The 20,111-nt window shown below is 42.1% G+C and overlaps 1 protein-coding gene across 6 annotated transcripts in view; it reads right to left on the bottom strand.

Annotated features, from left to right (window-relative positions):
• The window catches only part of ARHGAP32 (Rho GTPase activating protein 32), a 250,212-nt gene that overhangs the window by 39,276 nt on the left and 190,825 nt on the right, over window positions 1-20,111 (bottom strand). For all 6 annotated transcript variants that reach the window (XM_048512260.1, XM_048512259.1, XM_048512258.1 and 3 more), the window contains one exon: window positions 2,413-2,562. In XM_048512260.1, coding sequence (XP_048368217.1) covers window positions 2,413-2,562 — 150 coding nt within the window. The remainder of the gene's footprint in view (window positions 1-2,412; window positions 2,563-20,111) is intronic.

The following is a 20,111-nucleotide window of genomic DNA, read 5'->3' on the forward strand; positions in this document are numbered from 1 at the left end:
CCGCATGCGGCTCTCGAGCCGCAGGTTCCCTACCCCTGGACTAGATCAAGGTCACCCAGCAACTTTCTTGTGGAGCAGCAGGGAAACAAATTCAGTTCACCAGATAAGACTCTGCTGCTCAATGTTTGGGGGAGGAGGGGGAATCAAACCAAGTTTTCTAGATTACAGTCCACCACTCTTAACCGCTATACTACCCTGGAACTTCCCAGATTCGCACAACTGTCATGTTACCTTTTTGGAATACTGGTTGTGCATTGAAGCTTCATGCTGAAATATGGACTCAAGCAGTTTGATATTATGGCACTGGATCCATAGACACTCCAAAAAAACAAAGAAAGCCTCAATTAAAATGCTGAAACAGGCTGAGAGGAATCGAAGTGCCAAACCCCTGCAATCCTACAGAGAACTCCCGGCCATTTAGGGTTCACCAAAAACAACTCTGCTGATTTCAGCAGCCACTGCGGCTCAGGCCTTCACTCACTCAACCATTTAAAGCACTCACTGAAACACAAGCAGAGTCACAGCACAGACAAGATGAATGTGTAGCTTCTTGGGGATTAAGATCACTAAGATGCAATGAAGCATGCTAAGTACACAAGTAATGGCACAATGATGATTAATACTCAGGCCTGTGATGAACAGCATGTTTCAAGGGGTGACGTAAGCCCTAAGTAGGTTATTATACCGAACCAAATGCCTCTACCAGGAAAAAAAAACTACCAGGAACAATAAAACACGATGCTGATTCATGTGAGGTTCCTCCCCCAGGAAGTCAACATGAGTGGACTTCTCCTTAGATTTTACCCGCTCAAGAGATCACCGGTTTCCTTGCGGCCCATTAACGACTGACCTGGAAGCTAAAGCGCCGCCCACCAGGCGCGTTAACGAAGCGCCGCTGCTGCAGCAGCGGCGATATCTGCTCCTCCCCAGGGCTGACCTCAGGTCGCCCTAAACAACAACCCTTCAAAGGAGTTGTTGTTGAGAAGCGTCTTCCAGCGGCGCAATGCGAACAGCGCCCGCCCGGGGAAAATCTCTGCCCCTCCGCGATGTCACCATTAAGTGCGTCTGCTGGTCGCCAGCCGCCCACACTGTCCTCCGACCTCCAGGGGTCGGAGGCGAAGACTTCAACGACTCAACGAAGCGGCTGGCTAAATTTCAACTCGTGGTAGGCGCAAAGAAAGAAAGCGATTCCATCTTGAACCAGCCTGCCGCCTTCGACCTCTGCTTGGCCAGTTAAGCATGCTTGCATCGGCGCCGCCAGAACTCTTGGCGGCATTAGAAAATGGAGGCCGTGCGGAAACGGCCCTCGTGAATGAATGACTTGCAAACACATTACATGTCCAGATTCAGATTATAAGAGGTTTAGCCTCAGGTTCAGTTGAACACTACTTATTTTATGTTATATGGATCCCTTAACACAGTTCTTAATTTATGAAAAAGCCATGGACTACGTCCCTATTCTCCTGCAACAGGCAACAATCACTTGACAGTGAACTGCTGAGTGGCATAGTGTCTTCTACAGTGCAACAGTTTGAATAAGATAACCTTTTGGCCCTCTCTATTTTATTCTAAGCCTCTGTAACTAGACTCTTTTATCAATGCCAGCATTAACAAACAAATACAGTTGTCCGTTACATATCACTGGGGTTAGGGACATGGCGGCCCCCGCAATCTAGAAATCCGCGTAAAGTTTTTTAGCTCTCTCTTCGTACCTGAGAAGAGGTCTGATTTTTTTCTTTTCCCTTTATTTTATCTTAAAAAAAAAGAAATTGTGTATTTTGAGGACATTAAAAGATAAAATACGTTGATATTATACAATACTATACATATATTTTATGCATTTCTGAGTTTCTAAACTTTGTGTCATTTGCTGACCCTCTGTGTGTCGTCTGCGGCTTCTGCAAAGCTCCCCCCAAATTCCCATTTACTTTCTTATGCTGACCCACAATATATCAAAACCCTTGATGGGGAACACAGTGTACTCCAGAGATTCTTACCATGTGCCCTTCACCCCTACAACGAAGTCATCCAGCTGTTCACAATATTAAGACATTTTGTCACAGTGGAGACAATAAAAAAACTAAAAAACTAAATATATCAGGTGATGCTTAAATTTATCTACCTCCAAGATGGCAAAAGGTTGCAGACAAATTGGTTAGCCTGATTCTTTTTCTAAATCCCTGCCATATGGAATAATAAATAACAGAAGATTCAAAAAGAACCAGAAGCACAATTTCATATGAATTACTTCTGACAGAAGCATTCTTAGGTTCAGAAAATTAGTGGTACATCATCTGTTGCTACAGAAATGCTGAATGTGAAGAGAGAACATGTTTATTTGGTTTATTTTGCGAAAGCAGCGCTAGTTTCATCCAATTAGCTTGCTAAAACGACAATAATCTTCTCTCTTACCATCGTGACCAGAGTTGAGGAGATGCTCTCCAAGATCACAGCCGAACACCCTCTCTTTCAGGATCCCACGCTGCTTCAATTTCTGTTTCGTTGGCCGAGACTTCATGAATGTGCGCAGGAAAGTTATAAGCTTGCCGTGTTTTTTTGACACTGTCAGATTGAAACAAATGGATTACTGGGCAAATTACCAAAATGGCAACATACACAATACTTTTATTTACCTGAAAGGAAGACTAGATTTTTTTTCTCCATCAGTGGTGTCGAGAAAAAAGAGGAGGCATCCTAAATTAGCATAGAAATTGCAGTTATGACCAGCTGTAATTAAAAACCCAAAACTTTGGGTATAACCTTTTCACAGGGAAAATCACCTTACATTGAGGGTTGCCTTCCTCTCAGGTACATATAGTACATTCAATCAAACACCACCGATTCTAGTTGCTATCAGCCACTGTTACCAATGTACTGTCTTTGTTTTCCAACATATCCTCCCTCCCTCCTTTCCATTCCTACTGCCATAAAAATAAGTGATTCAAGGAAAACAAAACAAAATAAAATAAAATCTGCAAGGAAAGGTGTTTTTTTTAACAGGGTGGTTTTTTCTGTAAGACTAAGCAATAACTGCAAAATCCCTGCACTCATAAAACAGGAATTGAGCAGCATCCATGTAAAGGTAAACATTTGTTGTGTCCCTCCCATATCGAGCCCATACTTCACAGTCTACTTATGTGCCTAGATGTTAAAGAAAGACTTGTACAAAATATATGGAGAAGGGAGTCTAGGTCTCTTCTCTCATAGATTCCTTTCACCCTTGCAGATGGTTGAGCTTAAAACTCTTTCCGTGCCAATCACCTCTGAATAGGTCGATATGGCTGTGATAATAGGAGTGAAAAAGGAAGAGAAGAGGTATTCTCCAGAGGAAAGGTAGATTTGACAGCTAATCCCTTGTTCAGCTAGACTGGCTAGTCTCGTTACTGACAACTATTCAGCCACTGCAGCAAAATGTCACAACTCCTTAAGGACTATGGAAACACTGGTGTGCTCTTCCATTGCAATCTTTAACCTTTATTCAGTGCTAAATGTAAAAGAACTTCTGTTAAAATCTAATGTCATGTCCCATTGTTGTGCAGGAACTAAACACCCCTGCGACAATTAGAAGAGCAACATTTAGCTGCAGATCCCACACACCATAACCATGATGCTGTGCTTTATATGACTTCAAACTGGATATGCTGGTATTTCACAGAAGGGAAGAAGACATATTAAATCATAGGGATTAATGGCCTTCAAAGGTCATAGGTACAGGGCACCATTTAGAACAGTAACTGCTGCACTATGAGCACAATACCAGTAACAGTAATCACCGTTAGACAGTAACAGCAATAGTGTACATGGGAGAATATTTCCAAAAGCAAGTGCTAAGACAACATCATGACACAACAGATTGAAACTACTATTCTACGAGCAGTAGATTACTAACTATGAGGAACTCCTTTAGGATTCACACACCAAATAACTTGGGATAAGCAACTCCTGGAAGGTGCGTTGAATGATGCCATGACATGCCATTCTGCACAGCACAGTAGCTTCCTTGCTTCACACCAACAGTAGGGGTGAAGTCAAGTTGGGTAGGTTGGAGCACAGATCTTTTTTTTTTAACCTGGAGCAGTGATGCCACCAAATACGCCCTCCTTCACTAAGTGCATGCAGACACATGTCAAAGGTTGATACTCTGCTGCTCAGGGAATTTACACTGTCTGGAAGGTGTAAGAAGCTATCAGTTGCACATGCAATGCAGCTTCCTCTGAGAAACAGAAGGCATGGCTGACCCATTCAGGTGGCAGCACCATCGCAGACTTGGGTTGCCTGGGGAACCAGTGAAATAGAGACAGAGCTGGCTGGACACAGCCAGAGATCAGAAGGTCACCTGTCTCCTTATGACACCCTCAAGACCAGGGGTCCCCAAACTTTTTAAACAGGGGGCCAGTTCACTGTCCCTCAGACTGTTGGAGGGCCGGACTAAAAAAAAAACTATGAACAAATTCCTATGCACAAATGATTGTAAAATGTTTGATTTCACGTTTCAGCCTTTCTGTCATGGTCTATTTTTAGAACAGTGACCAAAGCATGTCAAGTACAGGGTGGGCTCCAAATATTGTTGGGGAGGCTGTGGAATGCAACCTTCCTCTGTAAAAAAAAAAAAGCAGAACTTTGCCAATGAAGCATTCCATCTAACCCATGATCCCAGGTATCTTCCTGGGTTCCTTTCCTCTCTAGCAGCCAGCCCATGAGCTGATTCACCAGCCTGGCTGATGCCAATGGGGAGAAGTGAAGCCGGAACAGAAGAGACCCTAGAGACCAACACACACGGAGTAAGCCGAGAGGGAAGAGGCCGAGCAGAGCGTTTGCCACATGTAAGGTTTCCAACTCTGGAATTCTAGAAAAAATGCATGGAGATTTGGGAGTTGCCATCCCAATGTAACTGCAATCAACAGCCGTTGGGGCCAGTTCCTCCTCTCCCTCGAGCCCCCACTGCACATGAATGGAGCCATCGCCGCCATGCCTGGCGGGCCAGATAAATGCCTTCAGGGGGCCACATTTGGCCCCCGGGCCATAGTTTGGGGACCCCCGCTCAAGACCTTCTGGTCCACTGCAGCACCTGCAAACCCATTCAGCTGCTGGTGGGATTCAGCTGAACTGAGGGAGAAAAGATAGCCTCACTCAATACCCGAAGGCGGAGGGGACTATGTGGCATGATACACCCTTTCCCCCACATACTGTGTTTCTCCGAAAATAAGACAGTGTCTTATATTAATTTTTGCTCCCAAAGATGTTCTATGTCTTATTTTCAGGGGATGTCTTATTTTTCCGCTCCACAGCTGTACGCTCTGGTGTTCTGTTCGGCGGGCATGCTTCCAAACAAAAACTTTGCTACGTCTTACTTTCGGGGGAATGTTTTATATTTAGCACTTGAGCAAAACCTCTACTACTTGTTATTCTCAGGGGATGTCTTATTTTCAGAGAAACAGGGTAGGGAAGCTTGTGAGAGAGATGTGGGAAGAAAGAGACATCCAAGGTCAGGACCAGGGAGCTGGAGGGTCCCCTTCCTGTAGTATAGGTAGAACTGTTCAGAATTTTGGAAAGGGCTGATCCGAAGATTCAAAGAATGTGTAAACACTGCTGCACTCCAATTGCACTAAGACCCCACTCAGAAATGCATATTTTAATGACCAGGCACTGCACTGACTTTACTTTCATTTACTGTAATCACATATTTCAGCATAAACATTTTTGGAGGCACTAAAAGTTTTTTTTTAATACTTTGGCATGCCCAAACTAAATCATGATCACCATCACAGATGTATGGCTAGAGAATGAGTAAACAACAACAACAACAAAAACTGGAATAGAATCCTGGAAACTTTGGTTCCTATAATCCCCCCAACACACACCCCCCAACAGTCAGAAAATGCTACTTTCCTGAACGGTAATTTAAACTAGGCCATAAATTCTCAGTTATATTAATATCTTATAAAATCCACCGAGCGAAAGATAATGCAACAGAGATTTCTACAAACGGCAATTATATGGGGGGGGGGGGGGGGATGACCGCATGTTACAAGGTAAAATTCTACATACATGATAAAGCAGTTCATTGCATAATTTTCCTTTTAAAATAAGCAGTGCAAAAGAAAACTCACAAAGTAATCTACAAAAGAACCTTGATTACCCAACTGACATCCTTTTGTTTGCCTAGTTTACAATCCATTCTGCTGCAACATTCCACTCAGATAACAGCCAGGAGAACATATAACTCAGAAAAGGACTTCCTTTGTGTCTAAATCTTTTCTCTGCCAGGAAGTTATAAAGGCTCACAAAATAGTAGTATGAGCCATTAGGCTCCCTGTGCTTTTTGATCACTGGAGACCAACAGGAAGAACAAGTCAATATATTGCTAACACTAAACATGCATTGGGGTTGTAATCAAAGGCCCATTGTGAGGAAACAGGCATCATTTCTCCATATTCAAAATGGCAAAAACACAACTTTAGTTTGCCAGCACCTGGCACTAGGGGAAAAAAAATCTGCAAATCTCCAGTTATATTGAATGCTGGCCTTCCAAAACAGACATTTTAGGAGAGAAAAAAATTAAATAAGTAGTAAGATCCCTTACTTCCCACAAATGGAGAAATCATGGTTACAAAACTGAAGGCTCCAGGTACTATTAAACACTTTTTAAAAAAGTTTTCACACTTTCATCTGAGTGCATTGGAAGATATCATTTCAAGTGCCTCTGGGGCTTTTATTTTTAGATCAATAAAGCTACCTAACTTTTTAAAAATCTAGCTTTGACATTTCTCCCTTCAGGAGCTAATTTGTATCACAGGCTGGTCTGACATGCCACTTTTATGTGTCAGACTGATACTTTATGCATCTAGCAGGTGTGAAGGAAGCATATCTACACTTTAAATGGGCGGACAATCTCACGGGATGATTACATGGGGAAATTGAGTTACTCTGGTTAAATATTGTCCACAACTATGGAGTTGTGCTAAAAGCGGCATAAGAGGCTGATGTAGGACACCCACGAGTGTAAAAGCTCAATAATAAAGCTGACAGCATAAAAGCAGATTTTGTTTTGAAATGTGGTGTTAGAAGAGAGTGTTACAGATCCTATGGTCCACCCAAAAACAAATAAGTGGATTCAATTTCAAATCAAGTCTGAACTATCCCCAGAAGGTAAAATGACCAAACTGAGGTTACAGTAATTTGGCGACTTAATGAAAAGGCAAGAGTCACTGGAAAAGACAGGTAGTGCTAGGAAAAATTGGAGGCCCTAGGAAAAGAAGAAGACCCAACATGAGATGGATTGACTCTGTAAAGGAAATCACAGCCCTCAGTTCATAAGACCTGAACAAGGATGTTAATCAGAGGACATTGATTCACGGGGTCGCCATGAGCCGGAGGCGAGTTCATGGCACTTCTCTCTCTCACACACACAGGATTAAAACAAAGGAAAATGTATGGGGATGGTAACAATAAAAACCCTAATGGTACTGTAATGCTTAGCAGCATTGGTGCAAAGTTCAAAGCACATTCTGCAGCTTTTTGGGCCTTGTGCTGTTCAGATTTTATAGCTGGAATTTATAGCATCTGGGTTCCAAGTACATCAGATCTGGACTGCACTCAAGGTGTTCTTTGCTAGCTGGCTAACTGCAAACTTTACCTTTGGCCTAGAAGTTTTATGACCCTGACAAAGCAAGAATAAAGGGAAAAGAAGGTGGGGTAATCCACCTACCTTTTCAGAAAAACCTCAAACACTTTTTTTAAAAAAAATTCTCAAATCCATGATCCTATTACTGATCTCAATACCTCTGTTTTCCAGAACTGGGCTCTGCATTTTGTATTCTGAGTTTGAGGGCAGCTGAACACATACACTTGGCACTCCTGGCCAATAGAAAAAAGAAAAGAAGGGGGTTGCACTAAGGCAAAACTAAAGCAAGGACCCTGACATGTTTCATGTGCAACTTCAAGATACTTTTTAGGAATGTGAAAATTATTAAAAGAATTCTAGGAGGTTGTGGGTTTTCCAGGTTGTATGGCCAAGTTCCAGTAGTATTTTTTACTGGAACACAGCCATACAATCCGAAAAACCCACAACATCCTAGTGATTCTGGCCATGAAAGCCTTCGACAATACATTAAAGAATTTGTTTCCCTCTGCACCATTTGTTTCCTTGCCTTCGTTACTCCTGGCCATTTATAAAAAGTATGCAGGTGGAGTCACCAGTTCCTTCTCTCCATATTAGAATAGGCTCTGTTCACAGTGGACTGAGGCTTAAGTTTTGTGTATCTTGACGGATTCAAATCCATCCTGAGGATACCAAGAGTCCTGCAGTTACCACAGCAAATTTCTTCAATACAACAATTTAACCACAAAACTGTTTTGCCCTAAAAGGTGTTTTCAGTTTTAAATGTTATTCTCACTTGCAATCAAGTTGCAACTGACCAGCCTCCATGCTGAAAACAAAAGTGTGTCCCCCTTTTACCCAAGCAAATACAAACTATTGTTTAGAATAGCATCACTCTGTTTAGGATGGTTTAGTTTAGCTTAGTTTTATTCAATTTATATCCTGCCCTCCCTGCAAGTGGGCTCAGAGTGGCTCGAAAAGGCTTAACAAGGCTCAACAAGTAAATACATGTTGTTCATTGTTTAACGTGCTCATGGTTTAACATGTCATGCTCTAATACAGGAGTGTTAAACTAATTTTTTTACGAGGGCCAGATATGACATAAATGTGATTTGGTTGGGTCTGGGAGGGGGGGCTGCTTTGGCTGGCTCCCAAATGGCACAAGACGGGGCGGGGAGCAACCTCCTCAGCTGGGTTGTGGGCCTGATAAGCCTTCTCAAGGGGCCGGATCCAGTCCCCAGGTTGCATGTTTGACACTTATGCTTAATAATTACGCTTTGCTCATATCACAGATGTTTCAAATTTATGCAAATCCTACTCTTATGACATTACTTATTAGATGTATCATCCTATTGATTGCACTGATTTACACTGCATAACCCACTTTGAGTCTCTGTGAGAAAGATAATTATAAATAATGTAAATAAATAGTTTGCATGCCCTTCGGGGAAGGGGCGGTGTAGAAATCCAAGAAATAAACAAATAAATGCAATGAATCAACCCATATAAGAAATGTGACATGAAAAAAGGAACTCAACAGATGCAGCATACCGGATACATGGATTCACAGAAACACTCAGGGTGTTAAATGCTTGTGAAAATATCCACCTCTTCAGGAAGGAAAAGTAGCAACTGGAAGCACTTTAAAATACACAGGCGCAAGCATGCCTTGGCAATCCACTTACTGAGCTTTCTGACAATTTAGCAAGCTTTCACAAATGAATTAAAACCACTCACATCATACAGTTGCTCAGCCGAACCACTAATATAATTAAAATGTGTCCTTTCCTAGTTGTATTAGCAGCAGGATTGCTAATACAGGATTATTGGAAAAGAAAATCTTTTGACATACAGAATGACCCACATTTACTGCTCATGACCAACATATTGGCTGCCTTTCTTATTAACAGCAGCGATTTTACACTCAGCTGTCTCCTGCTGTGCAGAAAATGTTGTGCTAAGGTCAAAAAGGAGAATATGTGCAGTTGCATGATTTAAAGCTGATAACTACAGTATGGGCGCAAAATCAAAAGAAGAGGAAATGATTTTAAAAAACATTACTTTATTTCACTGGCTTCTTGTCTTCAAAATGTAGAACTTGATTAAAAAGATAATGGTGCTAAGTGGCACGCTATAAAGAACAAATTTAAGTCAGGAATGGTTGTAGATTTTAAAAATTCTACAGCAAAAATCACTGAGGCCTTTTATTTCAACTAAGCACATTCTTTTGCATAATTTTTAACTGCAAGTCATGGTGAGAATCCATATAAAATACTAATGCTCCAGCCAACTGCCCAAAGGCTATTTTTTAGTGCAGTTAAAAATGCCAGTCCTACTAACTCAACTGAGTTTTGAAGAAGTCAATCATTCCAGACAAGGGCTAGAAGTTCAGCTCCACAATATACAAGCAAAAACAAAGTGCAGATTCTTCAGACACTGAATTCTGCATATCATACATTATATAAATGTCCTGTCTTTACAAAGAAACGTGGAATAAAAACACAGTTCCGATTGCAAATGTAAGTGTTAATATTCAATGATATCTTTATGTTAATTGAACTGCAAAATACTGGTAAAGATAACAAGAAAGAGGGTTTGGCTACATAATTTAGTAGTACTTGAAAATAGCCCACGCAGGTTCAGGTTAGACACAATACCATGAACAACCACGTTCCTAGTCCCCCATCTGCAAAACGGAAATAATTTTCCCTTCCACAAAACACATTCTAGATTGACTTCAGAAGATCAAAAATGTCCTTTAAAGTTAGGCAAGTACTTGGAAACATTACCCCAATGCAACATTAAGTAACACCAATTTAATTTCCCATTGTTAACTGGTACCAGAGGTGGGATCCAGCAGGTTCTCACCGCGGGTTTACGAGTAGGTTACCTGGTATAATTTATAATTGTGTGTGCGAGAGAGGGGGGGTTACCTAATGGTGGTGATTTTGTCGCGTGATGATTTTTTGCCTTAGTTACACCCTCCTCTCAGGAGTAGCGCGCAGAACTTGAAGCAGTCTAGCAGGAGGTGCACCGGCATGCGTGGCAACCTGCGCCTGCGTGCATTCGTTTCCCGCCCAAGGACCGGCGCAGCGGCTGCGTCCTTGCCACAGCCCCGCCCAGGAATGCCCCACCCCTGGAATGCCCGGCCACGCCCCCGTAGTGCCCCGCTTAGCCCCATTGGCGCTACGTCACAGTTTGAATCCCACCATCATGGGAACCTGTTACTAAAATTTTTGGTTCCCACCACTGACTGGTACTGCAAAAACGGATAGGGAATATACGTACACTGTAACTATCTCCATGCTATTTAGCAACTGAACAATTCAGAGTCCATCTTTCTATATTTCAGAATAAACTAAACAAAGGCTCACCCCATGCCCCCGCCTCATGCCACTGCACCAAATTTTCTCACCAAAAGTCAGTGATGTATCAATGTTTGTAGCAAGTGGTTAGGATGGAAGATTTAGATAATGTTATATGAAGTTAATTAAAATTGAACTCGGGGGGGGGGGGAAGAGCTACTTGTACCTATGAAGCAGAAGTAACAATGAACAGGATGGGCTCTTAAGGTCATTTGCTTTACTGGAGAGGGAGGTGGAGTGGTTTCTGTTTATGGGCTAATGCCCAGGAAGGATTTTTGTGACGTGCAAATAGACTAGTGATGCAAGAACATTGAACTAGCTGGCTTTCCTTTCCCCTTCCCTTCCCCCCGCCATCTTGTGCTGTGCTTTCCTTGTTATTAATATATTACTCATCCTCTAAGAATTTGTTTGGTGCCATGAAGTTATAGAGAGGTTTTACTGTTTGTATTTATTGCTTACTTATTGATTTACTGTTGGAAGCTGCCCTAAATCCGTTGAGGGAAGGGCAGCCTGGAAATCAAATAATAAATAAAATATGTGATTTATAGCATAGAAAATTGTACAAGTTGGTCATATTAATGGGATTTAAAAGTATAAATGCCTCAGTTTTCCATAAAGTTGCAAATATAAATATGAGACAGCACACTCAAACCAATGTGACCTACACTACCCTTAGTACATGCCATATGAAAAATGGGCCAAAATAAAAACATGAAAGCAGAAAATTAATTTTATAATAAGAAAATAATGTGTATTATTTGGAATAGCCTCATACAGTCACAGCAGGTAGGACACACAGCATATTTGGATATCCAGTTAGATTTTGTAACACTGGTTAGGACAGTCTTCAAACATGAAGAAGAAATTGAATGAACCGTATACATTAGCATGCAACATGACTATGCAATGGAAATATGTAAATATGAATATACACCTTAATGTATCACATATAATAAATCAGGTCTCAAACAGTACATGTTTACCAAAGCGGAGTTCAGCATTTAACATAGAAACAAAATGAGTCAAGGAATGCAGATCGTTTCTATATCGGACTTCATTCTGTGTGAATGCCAAACTGATAAGCAAGCACCTGTTATTGGTGACTGGTACGCAAGAGCTGATACATTAATATGCTATGCATAATTCTATTTGTACTGCACAGACACGCTGACTCCATATTTAGCTATTACAAACATAGAGCAGTTGTTCAGGACGAGAACAAGCCTGTCTGTTCTCAAGCCCGTGCACCTGAACCAGGCAATCTTCAATTCTGGCAGGTGAACATGTGAAAAGGAGACCATGTGATGGAAAATAAACCTTATGGATCACAAATAAACTCCAGTTTGATGACTTCTGAAAGCAAAACGTACAGCTACTTATTTTATTTAAAATACTTTAAGCCACCTTTCTACCCAAGTTCCTTGTGTGTCCAATCACACTTGGCCAATAAAGATTCTATTCTATTCTATTCTATTCTATTCCAAGTTAGGACCCCCAAGGCAGCAAATAATAAAACCATTAGATTGAACACACATATACATGTATAAAAGCCATTAAAACCAATTAAAACAGAACACCTAAATACATGCATGGGAGGAAGAGTCAGTGGGAATCAGTAAGGAAACACCAGACAAAGAAAAAAAGTCTTCACCCGTTGGTGGAAGACCATGAAAGATGGAGAGGGGGAATTCCATAATTTTGGTGCTGCGACTGAGAAGACCCTTTCCTAGGTTGACAGCTATCAAAACTCAGATAGCAGGAATACCAGAAGCGGGGCCTCCAAAGATGACTATAGTGGTTGAGCAAATCCATAAGGGGCTACATGATCCATTAAGATATGCTGGCCCCAAGATATATAAAGCTTTAAGGGTCCACTAGCAAATTGGGAGCCACTGCAGAAAGAAGGATAGGCTGATATGATTCCTATTAATTTACCCCAGTCAATTCTGCCCACAACATTCTGCACCAACTTTAGCTTCCATGCACTTTTCATGGGCAGCCCCATGTTTAGCGCACTGCAGTAGTCTAATTCAGATGTTATCAGGGCATGCACCACTTTGGCACTATCTCTTTTGTCCAGAAAATGCTGCGGCAGGTTCATTAGCCACCACTGGTATAAGAAGTCCTAGCTACAGTTGCTACTTGTTTTTCTAGCAGGACGCTCATGTCCAACAGTTATGAACCCAAGTTATGAACCTGCTCTTTTGAGTGGAGTGCAACCCCATCCAGAACAGGAGCCGCTTCAGATCCTAAGGCCAATTTTTCCTCTTAGTAGCACTTGTGTTTTGTCAGGATTAAGTTTCAGCTTATTATCAATCATTCATCCCAAAACCTCCTCTAGGCACCAGTTCATGGTTTCCTCAGCCTTACTGAGAAGTGCCAGGAGTGTGATATATAGCTGAGTATCAGCTGCATATTGGTAACAACCTACCTCAAACATCTGGATGACCTCTTCCAGCAGCTTCTTATAGACGGTGAAAAGATGGGACTTTGTGGGACGGTCACAAGCAGCATTCCGCTATAACCAACACCTGAAACCTACCTCCCAGGTAGAACCAAAACCACCACAGAACACTATATATCCCAGCTGTAACTTGGAACAGCAGTCAAGAAAAATACCATCAAATTGTTCCTAACTACTTGGAAAAACAATTATGTGCCTTATCATGGTATAAAACTAATTCTTCCTGCTTGGTCCAGCCATTTCCCAAAGAAGGGGAAGAGAAAGACGTTTCATCAGTTCAGAGTTCCAAGCTTCCCAGTTAACATCAATGCTTGAAAGAACAGAAAAGTTTATATTCACAGAAACTACACATTGATTCTATCACTTAGATCAGCTGCCAAGAATGAATAAAATACTTCAGAATTGCCAAGTATATTTTATCTTTGAAATCTTATGCAAAATTCTGGGATGCACTACTAGGATGATACTAGGCGGTACTGAAATATCTAGGGCTCAGGACTGAGAAATTAGGTCGGTTCTCTTAAACAGCAAAGATGGTACAAATATGGATCTGATCTATATGGAATTCAGGTAGAGGCTCTGCCACAGCATATCAGGAAGAAGGGCTCAAGGTTAGCTCTCTGTGTATGGTTTCTTTAGTTTTAAGTATAGGGGAATATTCTATCATAGCTCCCAAGTCAAGATATAATGTCAAGGACTTTGACTTTTCACATGCCGCTGAGAAATTAGAGAGTGTTCAATCTTTGTTTTTTCGTCGTTTATTGGGTCTTCCAAACTCAGTCACGTATCAAGTTCTTTGTTTAGAAACCGGAGCCAAGACGATTTTTTCCCGGGTTTGGCTTTCTTTGTTTAAATACTGGCTTCGCCTTCATTTTAGAGCCCTCCCGGGCAGTCTGACATATCTTCTGTTAAGCGACCACTTCCACTCCACCTGGCTTTTCACCAAAATTATCAATCAAATAAACAACATAGGTGTATCTCTTGACCAACTCCCTACTGATGGGCCGAAAGACGAGGCTTTGAGATTTTGAAACAAGCGTACTCTTGACATTGAAGGGCGAAGCTTCTCGCAGCTGGAGCCTGCAGAACTTGTTCTCCCACATTTTATGGCATTTCACCACCATTGCCGGGTTTTATGGCTAAATATCTGAGTAATTTAATCAATCCACATCTCCGTAGATATTTTATGCTTGCTCGGCTTAATGTGCCTACCTGACTATGCCCAAAACAAAGAGAGGCAGATATCATGGCATCCACAGGAGGAACAGGACTTGTTCCTGCATGGCAGCGAGGCCTACCTGAAAGCTCTAACTGAACACGTGCTCCTTCATTGTAAAGATTTGGCTTGAGTCTATCCCAGGTTTGCTTTTCTCCTCGAGAGAATACATCTTGAAGAAATTTTCAGTGAGATCAGACAAGGAAATAGTTTCATACTTGCTTAGTGACCATCATCCCCACACTACTGAATCAGTTGCCAGGTTTTTAACAAAAAAAAGACACTTGGATTAAAGGAATTAGCAGAAACCCACGTGAAATTTTAGTCAATTGGTTTTAACCTAATTTGTATTTTACCACTTTTTATATGCCATTAAAGGTATTGTATTTGTATTTGTATTTGACTTTTCACATGCTCTGCCTCAAGTTTCTAGCAATGGCTTTGGGCAGAGAGATCTATGGGTGGGACTCGAAGAAGAAGAAGAAGAAGAAGAAGAAGAAGAAGAAGAAGAAGAAGAAGAAGAAGAAGAAGAAGAAGAAGAAGAAGAAGAAGAAGAAGAAGAAGAAGAAGAAGAAGAAGAAGAAGAAGAAGAAGGAAGAAGAAGAAGAAGAAGGAGGAGGAGGAGGAGGAGGAGGAGGAGGAGGAGGAGGAGCAGCAGGCAGCAGCAGCAGCAGCAGCAGCAGCAGCTAATGCTGAGATCATAGGGGTGGTCCATGGGCAAAATAAATGAAGAAAAGGACAAGAGTTTGGATTTATACTCCACCTTTCTCTCCTGTGAGGATACTCAAGGTGGCTTACAAGTGGGAAATCAAACCTGGTTCTCCAGATTAGAATCCACCTGCTCTTAACCACAACACCACGCTGGCTCTGTAAACAGCTGTAAACAGGGAAAGACTGAAGTTTTTGAAAGGATTATACATTATAACCAGATTTAAATAGATAGGAAATATCTTCCACAGTCACTAAAACCCCATTTGGAGAATGGAGGAAAGAAAGGGTAGCAGTCAGGAGCTAGTCTCTCTTACCAGGATGGTAGCAGTATTCTGCTAGAGGTCTTGTTTTCTAATTTCATGATCTAATGCTTCTTCTCTGAAAGTGTGTGCTGATTAGAACTGAGTGGACCATCCATCAATACCGGTAGTGCCGGCACGTGATCAATGTTCACTTTGGAATTGTATCAATATCTAATATTACATGCCCCAGCAAGCATACCACTAGCATCCATTCCCCTCGGACTATGATAGTTTGAACTATGATAGCTTGAACAACAAAGTCAGCTTAATTACAATGAGCACCAAGCTACAACAGAGGGTCAATCAATACACGGATCAGCAAAGCATAGTAGGAACTAAAGAAAGTTGTTAAAGTAGGCCTCTGTTCTAGTACCTATCTAAAAGTTTGAAAAATCTATCTGGCTTTAATCACTTCAATGCAGTCAGACTTGTCAGAATTGAATACAAGTCTAAAAAGATTGCTGAAGGTCACTACAGTGACCCTGGTAAAGAATCCTCTCCACCGACTGAACCAAACTTAACAGATTTTCACATTTTTTTTAAAAAAAGATGAAATTACAACAGTTTTTGCTTGCTTTTCTCAAAGCAGCTAACAATGAAAGCTAAGGACATTGTCTATTACTGCCAGAACAACACAACACAGCAAACACCCTCGTAAAATAGACATCTGCCTTCCTCAGCCACCTAAAATTTAAAGAGTGAATGCCATCCTAACAAACTCAGAAAGGTCAATCCATATTGGATGTGCGTGTGTGTGGAGGGGGGGAGGGAGGTGCTAGTGGTAAAAAATTTAAAAATCTGAGCAAATCAAACAACTTAAGATTTAATGAGCTGGTGAGAAGGGTCTGAACAGAAGGGTCTGACTAGAGCAGTGGTGGCGAACCTTTGGCGCTCCAGATGTTATGGACTACAATTCCCATCAGCCCCTGCCAATTGGCCATGCTGGCAGGGGCTGATGGGAATTGTAGTCCATAACATCTGGAGTGCCAAAGGTTCACCACCACAGGACTAGAGGATCAGAGATGCTGCACAGGCTCATTTTGGGAAAGATGGTCCAACAAATCAACCAAGGATCCACTTGATCCTACCTAACCAGCTGCTTTTACCACATGCATATCATGATCAAAGATAAAGACAGAGAGTAGATTTTATACCTACTTTTTTCTACCTTAAGAAGTCCCAAAGCAGCTCATAATCTAATTCCCTTTCTCTCTCTGCAACAGATACCTTGTGAGGAAGGTGGGGCTGAGAGAGTTCTGAGAGAACTGTGACTGGCCCAAGGTCACCCAGCAGACTTTGTGCGGAGGAGTGGGGGAGCAAACCCGGTTCACCATAATAGAGTCCACCACTCTTAACCACTATACCATGCTGCCTCACTGGTGGCCATCCCGATAACTTCTCTCTATCCAGCACATTTCCCTTCAAATAGTTCAGGGCAGTGTACGGGGCCCTCCTCATCTTACCCCCACACAACACAAACACAACGCAGGATCAGGCTGCAAAGAATTAGAACAAAAAAAATCCTTCTGACGCTTGGCCAGCAGGAATCTGGATTACTGGACAAAATCTATGTGTGACTGCCAGCCACGCCTTTGAAGCACTCCTCTGAGTCTCACCTTCCCAACACTGGAACCGGTTGTTAAATTATTTGAATCCCATCACTGGGTATATGGTTAAAACAGTATGATCTGTTATCAAAATGGCCTCCCTCTGTCCTACCCCTCCTTCTGTAGGTTTTTTCCCAGTATTGATTGGGATATTATTAAGAGGCAACATGGTGTAGTGGTTAAGAGTAGGTGGACTCTAATCTGGAGAATTGGGTTTGATTCTCCACACTTTCACATGAGGAGTGGACTTTAAACTGGTGAAGCAGGTTTGTTTCCCCAGTGCTCCACATGAAGCCTGCTGGGGGACTTTAGACTAGTCACAGTTCTTACAGAACTCTCTCAGCCCCACCTACTTCACAAGATGTCTGTTGCAGTGAGAAGAAGGAGTTTGTAAGCTGCTTTGAGACTCCTAACCCAACAGAAAGATGGGGTATAAATCCAAACTCTTATTCTTCTAAATTCAGAACTTTTAGGGTAATTAAGTTTTTAGCCATCTATGATTTAAAATTGTTATTTAATTTATGATTTTACAGTCTTTTGATAAGTTGGAAGCCGCCTTAAGCCCATGAGCGGAAGGGCAGAATACAAGCCGAATAAAATAAATAAATCAGCTGGGAGGTGGTGGCACCGAGTATGAGGTCACCAGGTGTGGCAAGCCTCAGTCAATGATCATGCTGTTAAAAGGAGAGGTTTACCTAAGAAATTCTGATCTCAAGATTGAGAGTGACTTCATTCTTCCTGTACGAAGGAACGACTGTGACTAGATAGGAGGAATGAAACATGTTCCAAGCACAGGTCTTCCCCTCATCATGTTTCCCTAATGACTTCCGTTCTATAATTGCCCATGCTTACAAGTATGATAATATGATTTGAGTAGACTATATTTGTATCATAAAAACAGACACCATCTACGTAAAATGCAAGTGGAATTACAATTTTCATTATGTTTTCTTACCACAACTGAGTCTGCTCCGAAAAGCGAACAGGAAAGGCAGAGGTTAAAGGAGTAAAGGGAGAGTACAGAGATAAGGAAATCTAACAAAGGGAAGGCAGATAGCTCAGTTGGGATCTCTGGAAGTCATATCACATCCACCATTACGAATTTGCTAGATATGGCTTGAACACGTGTAGTCCACATAACATGAGGGGGAGAGTTGCTGGTATATTTTAAACACAGACATTCAGATACACAAGATGCCAAAAAGCAAATTTTGATTCTACACCACAAAACCCAGGGACTACCATCACTGATGTCATTTACTGTTCCATCTCAAAACAGCTTCATAGTCATTGTTACTACTTCTCAAAATCATGTAGAAGGTTTGGCAAGTTTACCTGTTAATGCTGCATTCACCCATGGGTAACCTGGCTAGGCTTTATTCGGTTTCCCAGGAAAGCCACATAAAAATACCAGTTAACTCAAGAGTCCCCCTGTAAAATAGTAAGGGCTGTTAACAGCCTTATGGATGAGCCATTCTTACAGAATAACACAAGCCGAATTGACTTTACAAGAAAAAAATACTGCATATACAAGCAAACCAGTTGTGCTGAATTCCACAACATGAGATGTGCCCCCCCCACCAAAAAAACCCCAGTATGTGTGTGAGCGGGGTGACTTGAGGCAATGCAATGAGGAGAAAAAGTGCCCATAGAGAATGCAAACCTCAACCATAGGATCATCCCAGGAAATTATTTTCCCCCATTTATATCCTATTTTCCTCTCCAATGGGCCCAAAGCAGCTTATCACATTGGTGGGTACCAGCAAATTGGGGTGTTCCTGGCCAAAAGGGCTCAGGAAAATGACAAAAGATGGAGCCGCCCCGAGGAATGCCCCATTGGCTCCTGTGCCAGAGGAGAATCTGTGCCAAAACAGCGCAGGTGCCCGGGCATCAAACTCCCCAACGCCAACATAAGTGCCTCTGCACCAGTGTAAATACCCCTTACAACGGTACTAGTGGCATTTATGCCAGTGCCACATCACATCCTCAGTGGTTTTGCCCCACACCCCAGAACTGGAATGTTGGAGAACAGACAGCGGGTACCACAACTGAATGTCTCTCAATTTAGTGTCTGCAGTTGCCTTGGTGACCACCACTATGTTCCCAGGTACCTCCTTGCTTCTTCACCAACCACAAAGGACCAAACCCAGTTTTCGGGCAACACATGGGCGTCAATGCAGCTCCCGGCAGCAGTGTATGTCCAGAGCAAGAGCTCGTGCCAGCACAATGGGGAGTGTTCCCAAGGCAGAGTCAGCATTAGGCAGCTCAGCTCCCTGAGCCTTTTCGGCCCAGGAACTCCCACGTTTGCTAGTGCAAACATACCCTGGCAAAAAGGAAGGCGCAGCCTGTGGAGCTACACAGAGACGTTCCATGGAGGTTGGAGAGCATCTCTGACAGTTCGTTGGCCATGGCGTGGCAAGCCATATAGGAAGCTGCTTGGCTGTGCTGAGACTGTGCTGTCTCCAGCGCATCTACTCTCCCCCTTTTGCTTGCACTGAGAGACACTAGTGACCATTTCAAACGATTCAGAAGACATCACACACTTTAAGGAAATAATCTCACACCACTATATTTATCCGATTGTAAATATACTTGGTTTCTCATTATGCTCACTGATAACCAGTGGTGGGTGTTTTTACCACTAGAAACATCTGGCTGTGATCATTTAAAATGAATGCTCTAAGCTCTTAGAAGTGCAGATGACTTTAATTGCTACCATCTTCCATCACATTGTCACTGCGTTATCACTGCTATCTACAAACTATTTGCAAGCTAGCTGCCTACGGTAAGAGTGAGATACATGGAACAGTTCGCTACAAGAGCAGCAGAAGTAGAAGAAGAAGAAG

Source organism: Sphaerodactylus townsendi, linkage group LG12 (assembly GCF_021028975.2).
Source record: "Sphaerodactylus townsendi isolate TG3544 linkage group LG12, MPM_Stown_v2.3, whole genome shotgun sequence".
NCBI lineage: Eukaryota > Metazoa > Chordata > Lepidosauria > Squamata > Sphaerodactylidae > Sphaerodactylus > Sphaerodactylus townsendi.